The 12,660-nt window shown below is 35.7% G+C and overlaps 1 protein-coding gene across 2 annotated transcripts in view; it reads left to right on the top strand.

Annotated features, from left to right (window-relative positions):
- Positions 1 to 12,660, top strand: part of LOC129002416 (alpha-amylase-like) — a 32,636-nt gene extending 19,976 nt beyond the window's left edge. Inside the window, exons 8-11 of one of the 2 annotated variants that reach the window (XM_054430197.1) lie at positions 4,725 to 4,840; positions 6,321 to 6,519; positions 10,524 to 10,639; positions 12,467 to 12,660. In XM_054430197.1, coding sequence (XP_054286172.1) covers positions 4,725 to 4,840; positions 6,321 to 6,519; positions 10,524 to 10,639; positions 12,467 to 12,655 — 620 coding nt within the window. In that variant the 3' untranslated portion in view covers positions 12,656 to 12,660. The remainder of the gene's footprint in view (positions 1 to 4,724; positions 4,841 to 6,320; positions 6,520 to 10,523; positions 10,640 to 12,466) is intronic. The other variant, XM_054430198.1, reaches the window with a different exon arrangement.

Below are 12,660 nucleotides of genomic sequence, written 5' to 3'. Positions count from 1 at the left end.
TAAGCCATTGCGTTTGACTATGGTTCCTGCTATCCAACCAGGGTTATTCTCTTTTTTAATCCATACTTCTTCCCCTTCACTGAATGCTCTTAAGGTTTTCTTTTGAGTTGGATTTTGTTGTTCCTTCCAAATTTTCAGATCTAATTGTTGTCTAAGGTTTGGTTTCATGTTGTCCAACATAGTTGGCATTCTTCGACCAAGAAACAACTCTGCAGGGGCTCGTCCTGTTGTTTTTTGTGGGGCATTTCTGTAACTGAACAACACATTTTGCAATGCCAATGAAGAATCATTAATTTCTTGTTTTGTTGTTCTGTAACGCCTTTTCAAAGTCCCTATTAGACGTTCAACTAAGCCATTACTTCTAGGATGATAAGGAGTAGTTCTTATATGTCGAATTGAATGTCTCTTGAAAAATGCTTCCATTTCAGTAGAGACAAACTGTGGCCCGTTGTCAGTTACTACTTGTGATGGTATCCCATACCTGCTCATCCACGATCTTAATCTTTGAATTATGGCAGTTGAAGTCGTTGTTCTTAAACATTCAACTTCTGCCCACTTAGATAGCGCGTCAATCCCTACTAACCACATTACTCCATCAACTGGTCCAGCTAAATCCAAATGAACTCTTTCCCACACTTTTTCAGGAATGTTCCATGGATAGACCGGGACTTCTTCAATGTTTCCTCTGTTTTCTTGACATGCTTCACAAGTCTTAACATGCATTTCAACGTCTTTGTCAATGTCAGGCCACCATACATAGTATCTGGTAATTGATCTCATAGCTGAAATTCCAGGATGGCCACAGTGCAAAATTCTCAAGATTTTCTTTCTCATATTTGTTGGCACAACAACTCTACCAAACCACATCAAAACACCATTTTCAACTGATAATTCTTCTTTCATTTGTTTAAATGTTTTAATGTTATCTGGTACCTTCTCTGGCCATGCATTTAGCACATAACTTTGTACTAATTTTATCTCCTTGTCCAAACTGCTGTTATGTTTGAGTTCCTTATAGGACACCAATGTCTCAACTTTATCCATGTTTAAAAACTTTATGTCCCTTACATCGGTAGCTTCTTCTCTGATTCTGATGGGAAGACGGGATAGTGCATCAGCACAAACGTTTTCATCTCCTTTCCTGTACTTGATTTGAAAATTGTACTGATTAAGTTCTAGGGCCCATCTCACCAACCTATTGTTCATTACCTTTGGAAGATTCCGGTTTTCTCCAAATATTCTTTGAAGGGGTTTATGATCGGTGACAAGTGTGAAGCTTCGTCCATATACATATTGGTGAAACTTTCTTACAGCAAATAAAATTGCAAGTGCTTCTCGATCAATATTCGAGTATCTTTTCTCAGCATCTGAAAGAGTTCTGCTAGCATACGCGATTGGTTTTTCCAGACCATCTTCACACTTGTGCATTAGGACACTCCCAAGACCGTCTTCTGACGCATCACACACCAACACTAGAGGTTTGGATTCATCATATGGAACAACTGTGTCTTCTTCCGAAAGAATCATTTTGACCTTTGCAAATACTTCATCTTCTTTCTCTGTCCAGATCCATTTCGATCTGTTGCTGGTAAGTCGATGTAACCTTGAGCACAGCGCATGCAACCTAGGGATAAACCTTTCATAATAGTTTATGGATCCTAAAAAAGACCTAAGCTGTTTGACATTTGTAGGTTTAGGTGCCTTTTGTATTGCTTCAATCTTCTCTTTTGTTGGATGGATACCCCGTTCATCGATAATGTGTCCAAGATAGGTGACTGAATTCTGCATGAATCTACATTTTTCTTTCTTCGCTTTTAGCCCTGCGTCACTCATTCGTTTTAATACTTCCTTTAAGTTCATGAGGTGTTCTTCTTTGTTTCGGCCCGTAATGATTACATCATCTAGAAGTACCCCCACTTGTGGTATGCCTTCAAGGAGCTTCTCCATGTATTCCTGAAAGATACCTGGGCTGGAGGTTATACCAAATGGTAGTCTCTTGTATCTATAGTATCCAACGTGCGTGGATATTACCAGATATTTTCTGTCTTCCTCCGATACTTCCATTTGGAGATATGCATCTCTCAAGTCGACAACTGAATACTGCTTCCCTCGAGATACTTTATTTGTCAGTTCCTCAAAAGTTGGCAAAAGTGTTGTATGGGTAACGATGTTTGGGTTTAAGGTTACCCGAAAATCTCCACATATTCTAATTGTGCCATTTTCCTTCTCAACATTTACTGTTGGTGTTGCCCATTCGATAGGAGTTTTGGAAGGATCTACCTTTTCTATAACACCATCACTTACCAGTCTGTTTAGTTCTTGCTCAACTCTACTTCTTAGTGGAAAAGGCACTCTGCGAGCAGGAAAACACCTAGGCTCTGAGTCACTCTTAACATGTATCTTCGCCTGATAGCCTTTAATTGTTCCCAATTCTTTCTTAAATACGTCACTAAACTCTGAAATAACTTGGTTAATTTCCTCTTCGGTTACTGTAGAAGCATTTTCATCTTTATTGGTGTTATCCAACTTACGAATCGTAACACTAGGTGGTAATTTCATGTTGAAGGCAAGCATCCATGGTAATCCAAACAAAGGAGATTCGTTTCCATTTACCACAGCCGCCTTAAGTTTCCTAATCTGTCCATCAACTTTAACATTAACTTCACACTCTCCTAAAACATCCAGGGTATTGTTTCCATAAGCGACAAATTTTGTTTTACATGCCCTCAAATTTGGTGATCCAATTTGTTTCCACAGGGGTGCATCAATCATCGATGCTCTAGCTCCTGAATCAAACTCCATGGTTGTTGGTACTTCATTTAGGGTAACATTAATTTGTGCTCTTGGGATCTTCCTATTAGGTTTAAGTTCAGAAATTCCTAACTGTACCTCTTCTTCCTCAGATTTTATGTCTGTGTCGTTGATTTGGTTCAAATAGGCCTTTTTTGAACGACAATGTCGCGGAAAATGACCCATCTTTCCACAGAAGTGACATTGTTTTGTCTTTTTGGTTCCACATTGTCGTGAGAAATGACCTTGCTTTCCACATGAAAAACACTTAGACTTTTGAGCTGGACAAAATTCTTCACTGTGTACTAGTCCACACTGATTACAATCTTCTGTAGAATGGCTGTATGTTTCTTTTGCCAAAGATCTATTTTTCTTATCATAGTTATGTACCTTGTTAATTACAGGCATAGCTTCTTCTAAAATATTCATTTCCCGCTTAGCTCTATCCATCGCTTCAGCTAAATCTACCAACTCATTTAAAGTTAAATGTGAACCATCTTTATTTATGCCTTCTGGCCACCTTTGCCTGATTTCAACTTCAAACTGTGGAAAGTTAACGCCACCAGCAAATCTATCCCTTACTCTTTCCTCAAAATACCTGTCGTATTTACAGTAGGAGGCTAACTCTTTTAAACGCAAGACGAAATTTGAAAAACTCTCATCATTTCCTCTCACACATTTTTCAAAGTCTAGTCTCGCTGCAAAGATTGTTTTACTAGGTTTATAAACACACCGAAATGTATCAATCAGTTCAGTCATTGGTATGTCATAAATTTGCCTAGGTAAAACGAAGTTAGATACCTTTTTGAGGGGTACAGGTCCAACATATGCTAGAAGAAGATCCCTTCTTGCCTCCTCAGTTTCATTACTGTCATCACCCAATCCCTTTACCTTGCACATCAATTGGAAGTGAGCTTCATAATCCTCCCAGTTCAATTTTTCATCATAGGGTTCTATTAAAAACTTTTCCATTCTCTTTCGCACCTCTTCTTTATTGTTCCAACCAATATCTTCACATCTTTGGGTTCGTTTTTTATTCATCGTCGCCAGTGAAATAAAATCAAGAACTAAGTTAAACTCATTTAATCATAGAACAAAACATAACATTATTTGTTTACATGTTCATAATAAACATAAAACCAAATTATCAGCTGATTCCAATATATTACAGTCCGGATAAGAGGGAGTCTTCTGTACTTCAAACATTCATATCTATAATATTAGTTTCTTCCATCGAAATCATTGACTAACAAGACTACAAGATCGCGCCACTCATCCTACACTCATCTCGATTCATACTTGGCTTAAAATACCTACTCTGTATGGTCGCCATTTAGTATTAAAAGTATTAAAGACTTGATCAGCAATGCACTAAAATTATTAACAGGCTACTCCGTTTCCTAGAGATTATTTTTGGAGAAAACAAACACAATACTTTTTTATACAAAATTGAAAAAATAAAGTTAATAAGTTTATGAATTATGCACTTAAAAATAAAATTACCCTATTCACACAACACCACAGCACAGCAATTTAGTATATCATTGTGTATCACAGTTTTTTGTTGCTGCTTTGTTCAAATGAGCTGTTATCATAAATTTAAACAAAAAGTTAATAAGTCACCCGCGGGGAAATGTTCTCGTCGATATCCGCAATCGCAGCAAAAGCGTAGGCCTAATCTTTCAATTTAGTGAGCGTGATCCCTCCAGACATAAAAGCTTTTACTTTTAATTGGACATTATTGTATTGAGTACTGAGAAAATCGGCTCGAGTTTGATTTTCTGACTTTGTGATTGATCTCTCAAGCTTGTAGGCCAGAGTGCCTATCTATTTAGAGCACACTTTATGTACCGTTCACTGATATCATAGCACACGTTGTAGCATACTAAGCTATTCAAAACAGTTTTCACTATTGTTGTTTGTTTTAAAACCAGGCTCAGAAGCAAGTGTCCTGTCCAAAAAACAAAGAGTTGTGTTTGTTGAAGATTATATAACGGAACGTATCGGAGACGTCGCCTATTTGAACTACCAGAATCCAAAACGGTACAAGGTTAGAATTTGTGTTTTGATTTATTCCGCTATTTAATAAAATTCATCATTTTGTAGTTATATTTTATATGTCTTTTTTTTAAGTAATAGTTTTTACTATTTATCTGGGGATGCTAACCATTATCCAAAAACTTATTAACATAAATTAAAACATAGGATTCTTGGATAATATAAAGCCGAGTTTGATTACACCACATTCTCACCCCCCGCCACTTATGTAGCACTTGACTAGTTAAATTGTAACACAGAAATTCTGTATTTTTCATGTAAAAATTGTGTATCCGTTTATAAATAAAAATACCCCCACCACAGCAAACCTGCTGACTAAGCAAATTTCCATTTGCCTCATTGGATTTTCACGTAAATACTCCCATATTTTTTTATTTATTTATTAAGTTACATGTCAGTACATCATAATAACAGGACATATTGTCAATGGTTAAATAAAGAATTAAAACTAATAGATAAAACCATAGACAAACATAATTAAATACAGACCGCCAGCCGTGCAGTGGCACAGAAAACATACTACTATAACCCAGAATGCCAACCGCATGGTAAAAAGCAATAAGTGTTTTGAGAGAGCTTTGCCTGTCAATTCGTAGGCAGCGCCACCAGCGTTGCTATGCTGAGTGCATTGCAACGCTGGTGGCGCTGCCTATGGATTGACAGGCAAAGCTCTCTCAAAACACTTATTGCTTTTTACCATGCGGTTGGCATTCTGGGTTATAGTAGTATGTTTTCTGTGGCAGTGGTTACCATAGGTTGTGGCGCACACCGTTGGGAGTGCATGCCCCAGTCACGTAGCGCGTAGGCCGCAACCACATGGCGCTCCCAGCGGCACACGCCAGAACCCATTGGCAAGCCTGGCTTGTATTGTGTGGCAGAGTTCTTTACTTGTGGATTTTGAACTTTACAATTTTTAAGTTCATAGAGTGTTACTCAAATCTTATTGGTTATGTTAGTTTTCTATGAAGATTGCCGTTTACATTGATGTATGGATGACGTTGTAAGTAGCTTGCAGGTGATTGAATAACTTTAATCTAGTGACCTCCTGATTTGATTGAACTACCTTTAATCTTACATATGGGACATCAAATTTGTGAATTTGAACGAATGGTGTTTTTGGCCTCTGGGGACCTTAACAAGAAAAAAGTAAATCGTTCCCGGGTCTAGGTCTTACCATGAGATCTGCGGTAATAGCATATTCCCTATATGGGAAATTTGCTAAAAGGGCGCCATAAAATAGTATAAAATGGTATATGCACATAAAACAACAGCTAGGTTTCAGATACAAAAGGATACACACGTTATGTTATGTCTATTGTATTTTTAATTTATTCATAATAATTTTAAGGCAAGAGAAACTGGATTTTACCAAATGTTCAGTCACTGAAACACCATTGTAATCCAAGCAATTGCAGTATCTTGAAACTTAATTTAAGAATTAGTAGGAGCTTTATTCTTTTTCCTATTCACAGATGGCAGTGATGTTCATGTTGGCTCATGGAGATTACACTTCCAAGATATTTTCGAGTTTCCAGTTCTCAAAATATCGTCAAGAACCTTCTGATCTACCTCCACGTCCTATCAAGAAAAACATTTGTTCCAACGGTTGGGAGTGTCAACATCGGTGGCATCAGATATACAGCGCGGTGGAATTCCACAACGTCGTCCAAGGTAAAATGCAAAAAAGAAGTAACTGATGTGAATGTTATCTTATAGGAAGTGTTTTTACTTTATCCCCTTGTACATATTCTTGTACATATTGTACATATTGTGTATGCAATATATGGAGAAAGTCTTGTTGTTCTGTAAAAATACATTTAGGTTTGAGTTTCGGGTGGAAATATCCGTTTTGGAACCCCCTGAACCCAAAAAAGTGGTTTTAGAAGTGATGTCTATGTGTGCATGATTACAGAGTGTATATTTACAGACTACACCTGTCGTCCTGGTGACACTGTTATCCTGATTGGTTAGTGCGCTGATGGCTGGACAGTTTAATTAATTTTTTTTAGTTATAAAAATTAATTTAATGAGTTTAAAGAATTGGTGGAAATTTGAAATGAAAAACCCTGAGTTAACTGGTTATGCTGATTTAATAAGAGATGATAAAAGTTGAGAATACACAATGAATTTAATTAAATCGAGAAACGCGTAACTTTTAGTGGACTGTATAAATGAATAATTTACTAGAAAAATGCTAACGGAGGATGCTGTATGAACACTGACTGTTACCCTCATAAAACATCCCCAAGCCCTGACGGGGCAAGGGAAGGGGTTTTTAGAAAGTTACAAATTTGGCAGGAGCTCTATAACACTGATATTTTTAGAATTTGAAGACTTACATACTCTTAGCATTTCCTCTCCAATCTTGCTTGTTTAGGAGCTATAGGATGCAGAATGTACACAACAAGCCACTTTTGCCAAGATGTAACACACTGTAACTCTTAACGAGTACCTAGCTTTAACAAAACATGTGAACAATAACAAGTTTTAAAATTGCATTTACATTCCAATACAATCATAAAATACAAGATGTTCGTAAAAAATTTTAAAGTTAGTCGCCATTTTAGAAAAGTGTAATTTATATTTTGTTATGTTATAAGAAATTAGTTGAAGTTTTCAATTATTTGATGTTTTGTTTAAACCTATCTATATATATTTCATTAAGTAAGGTGATTCTTTGCGTCAAAATTGTGAGTGACTGGAAAGTCAAAGAACATTTGGATTACTTATTAACCAGTCAATTTTGCAATGTACCGTACCATATAATATATAAACCATGGATAACGTTATATACAGGGTGTTTCAGTAAAGCGTAGCGGGCTGTGCAGATTCAGATTCTACATGCATATAGTTTACATGCATATAGTATATGCATATAGCTTAGTTAAGCCGTAATCCGCCATTTTGTATTTTTTTGAAAATAATAATTAACACGATATATGCGACGCCGCGGTCATTGCCACAGACCGAGGTATACATTTGAATCTTACACATGGACCGGCTGTCACTTGGTTAACATTACTCACAGACCACGGGCGAAAACCTGTAAAACAGCGATAATTTACATTGTAATACGCTACAATCGTGTTTGTAAATAATTTATTCTTGTTTTTTTTATTTTGTATAACCTTTTGTAATGTTGCATATTTGCGACGCCCGGTCTACAGCGAAGACAATAGTGAAAATTATCATAGTTTTATTGAAATAGACCAAACGTCACATATATGCGACAGTCCATTTTTGTTTGTGTTTTGAGGTGAAAGTAAGTAAACAAAACAGATTATTCAAGAACAGTTTATAACTGAACAAATATAAAAGCTACATAGGATAATGCAGCATACATACATACAGTAATGCAGAAAAGTAAAGACCAGTTTTTTCAACTATCATTATGACGTCACCAATCATCATAATCACAGACCGAGCGACGCAGTTGTAATCAGACATCTCTGTAGACCACTGATACAAAGATATAAGCATTTTAATAAAATTAGAACCCCGACGCAAATATGCGACGGCAGTCTATTTTAATGTGACTAGCCATCGCATATATGCGACGACAGTCTATGAGTGGAAACCGGCCGTCGCATATGTGCGTCGCTGGTCCATGTGAATGGAAAATTTCATACTATTGCAGTAGCGAACGTGTTAATAACTCAAAAACCCTTGGAGATATTTTTATGAAACTTTGTATACACTTTAAGTCTATAGATAACATTCTCCAAAAATATCTTTGATCAGGCTCATCAAATTTCAAAATGGGGGCTGGGGGCTTTTTAAAATTTTGTTTTAATGGCTGGTTTTCATGGAATTTTACTTGACAAATTTTAAATGGCCGCCATTTTGAAATTTGATGAGCCTAATCAAAGATATTTTTGGAGAATGTTTATACCTATAGACTTAAAGTTTATACTTAGTTTTATTAAAATATCTTCAAAGGGCTTTTAAGATATTAATTATTTTCAAAAAAAAAAATACAAAATGGCGGATTACGGCTAAACTAAGCCGAAATAAAAAAAAGTTATTCTACATTTTCGACTTATTTTTGCATGTAGAATCTGAATCTGCATAGCACGCTTTACTGAAACACCCTGTATAATTAAGTCTTTTCGGTCTTAGAATGTTGAAATAGTATACGTTACTAGCCCGGTAAGTGGTGTTTTACCGTACGAGCACAAAGCCGAGTGCGGGATTTTCGTGCGAGTACGTTAAAGCCCCACGAAGTAAAAGTGGAGTGGCTACGTAAAAGTATCTTACGAAATATCGAAAGTAACGTACGATACTTAACATCATAATACAACGAATAATTAGTACATTTTAAAAGCATAGTGACTATTATTGGAGTGGCATTATTGCTGTAGACGAGGGGAGAGATTACAGTCTCATTATTGACCCAACAATTCGTCTCGAGACAAATGAAAGTCAGCCAAAGGAAGTTCATGAAGAAAAAGTGAATTTAAATAAGAAAACTATCCCCTATTATTAAAAAAAATATAAAATATCAAAATTTTAAGTTTATGGATTACTTATTAGTTCAAGAGGAACACTACCAGTCCAGCAATTTTTGAAGAAATTCAATTTGGAAAATCAAGTGTTATATCTATTATGTTTGACAGCCCTAAAATGTTCTATTAACATTATAAGAAACCATCTTCATAACAATAATCATAATTAGGTTTTAACAAAGGTTTTAACACACATGTAAAATTGTTATGTCATTTTAGCGAATTTCCCATATAGGGAATTAGCTATTACTGTAGTACTCATGGTAAGACCTGGACCCGGGACCGATTTTTTTTTTTCGTTTTGAGGTCCCTAGAGGCCAAAAACACCATCTGTTCAAATTCATATATATATATATATATATATATTTATATATATATGTGTGTACGTTAGCGCGATAACTCAAGCAAAAATGATCCGATTTTGATGAAATTTGGTACAAACGTGTAAACCTACGTTTATTCGAACGAGTTCGCGAACCAGCATGATCGGACCATGGGAACGGGGGTTTATGGGGGCTTTTATGGGGTAAAAATGGGTTTTTCCTATTTTTGACCCAAAAAACATAAAATTTAGCAATTTCTTTCCAAACCATTTTGTAGAGCTTCAAAAAACAAATAATTTAGTATATTGAAGCGTTATAATGCGCCTAATGGTTACGGAGAAAATTCAAAAAAATTGTTAATTTAAAATTCCCATGGTATTCTTATGGAGAATAAGTAAACCGTTGTAGTGTGCTTGTTTATGAACATATTTTGATCAAATTTGGAAAATGTTTTTATTTCTTACTAACTATTAACATTTTACATAAAAAAACACTTTTACCCTCCCTGTTGCAGCAAACCTAAGTATGTGTTAAACTGATTCTATTTAAATAGGGAATAAATGTGATATTTTTAAGGAGACATTTTAGTCTAAATCCAATCAGGCAAATGGAAGATAGTCTGCAGGTTTGCTGCGGCGGGGGTATTTTATACTTTGTTCTACAGCAGACTACAATGTGTAGGAAGATGTTAATTTTTAAAATAAATTTTACCAGTGGTTTGTAACATCCCTTACAATCTGTTTCTGCATTGGTACTCTCAGACCACAAATATCTGAACACCTTTTTCTATCACTACGTAGAAGCTATCACTAAGATAATTTTTTTCATGAGTTCAATTTTTTCCTAGGTACACCAGTGACGGATTGGTGGAGCAATGGCGTAAATCAAATTGCTTTTTGTCGGGGAAACAAAGGATTTGTGGCTTTCAACTTGGACTCTGTCGAATTAAACAAGAATCTCCAGGTATTAACACCGGAAAAATGTTATTCCGATCCAAATATTTATCTCAAATGACTGTAAAAGACTGTTTTACATTTGTATTTTTACTTTAATGAAATCTGCTTTATTGTATAATTTAGAAAATATGTTTATTTTGTATTCATAAATACTTAAAACTATGTTCGGTCGATACTAGAGATATTAAAATCAATGAAAGATTATAAAATTTGCTCTTAAATTATCAAGATGCTCTTAAATTATCAAGATGCTCTTAAATTATCAATTGACCGAGGCAGTGCAATGGTTTTAAAATTATTGAAAAACACAACTTTAATTAAAAAATTCAATTCTGTAACGACCTCCTACCTATATCCAAGCGCTTCCCAGATAACAAGCTAAAACTCACCAATTCCTCCCATTTATAAATTGGTGGTGTTATATTTTATAAAAAAAATCTTCCCAGTCAGAAATGTCTTGTGTTAAAAATTTGACACATAGCAATAAAAGGATGGGCTGTTTCATTTTCATTTATGTAGTTTGCTTCTATGCAGCACAGAGGCTCCTCCCACACTGACATCATTTGTGAACAGAATGACACAAATTGCAGCTCTGTAACTGTTTTGTAGGCGGTGTGTTAAAAGAAAATTGTAAACCATTGAATTTCCCACCACCATGTCCAAGGTAAGGTCAGTGATACGTTTATTTATGAAAGATACGGATCCGATGCCAATATCCATCGCCAGATGAGAGTTTACGACCCTGATGCAATGATAGTGTAAAAAGTGCATAAATAGTTTGGAAAGTTTAAAAATTGCCGTGAAAATGTTCATTTCGGATGGAATTGTGTTTTTGGTGGGTACCCAGACTTCTTACATAAGACCACAAAGGAACAAGGTTTTCACTTGAACAAATGAATAATGTGGTACTGTAATTGTTGTTAGATAACCACGAATGAAGGGTACAATCTAACTTCATAGTATTGCCAATGTATTAAAATCTAAAAATAATGGTTTCAATATACAATCATGAGAAGAAAACAAAAAAAAATTGATAGATGTACTGATATTTACCGAGAACCAAGTACAAAAAATTGTACCATCCCGACCTTAAATTTTACACCTTATTTTTAAATTACTGCAGACCCCTATCACGGATATTTTTACACTTCACAGACCATTTTTCCTCACTTTACCTTCACTCATTGCATTAGGGCTATAGGCTATAGCCTGAAGTCATGCCATTCAGTCCCGACCAAAGTCATCTGAATGAATGCAGGCAATGAATGTCAGCAACACTGACCTTACCTCGGATGGGGCGAGAGATTTTATGGAAAAATTTTTTTAAACACACAGCGAAGCGTAAATGTCAGCTATAGAGCTGCATTTAAATTCAGTCTGTTCACAAATGATGCCAGTAAGTGGTGAAATGTTATCTTTTTGGTCGAAAAAAACAAATGTTCATCCCATAAAACCCCTGCTCCCACAGTACGGTTATGCTGGATCGCTAACTCATTTGAACAATTGTAGTTTCACCCGTTTGTACCAAATTTCATTAAAATCAGATGAATTTTATTCAAGTTATCTTGCTAACAGACACACACAGTATATGTATGAACGGATGGTGTTCTTAGCCTCTGGGGTTATCAGAACGAAAAATTAAATCGTTCCATGCACAGAGGTAAATCCGAGCCCAGCCATTGAAGAGTACCGTAATGCAGACCCGTTAATTCTAAGAAAAGCTGTAAGACAGCATCGTCAATTGTGTTCCAATGTTTGAGTTTATTGAACATTATTATACATGCAATGCAATACTATATATTTATGTTAACAACCCATATTGTTATTGTTTCAGACACGCCTGCCAGAGGGAGAATATTGTGATATAATATCTGGAGAAGTTACAAGTACAGGGTGTTCTGGCAAAACAATAAAAGTCGGAAAAGACGGAAAAGCAAGGATACTTATACCAAAGTTTGACCCTGCAAGTGTTGATGATGGTTTTGTGGCAATCCACATTCAATCTGGAATTGTATATGAATAAGGGAA

The sequence above is a fragment of the Macrosteles quadrilineatus genome, unplaced genomic scaffold (genome assembly GCF_028750875.1).
Source record: "Macrosteles quadrilineatus isolate MER2022 unplaced genomic scaffold, UCM_ALF_1.0 Scaffold_9__3_contigs__length_116548681, whole genome shotgun sequence".
Lineage (NCBI taxonomy): Eukaryota > Metazoa > Arthropoda > Insecta > Hemiptera > Cicadellidae > Macrosteles > Macrosteles quadrilineatus.
The sequence above is the reverse complement of the archived record's forward strand: the minus strand, read 5'-3'. Positions and strand labels throughout refer to the sequence as shown.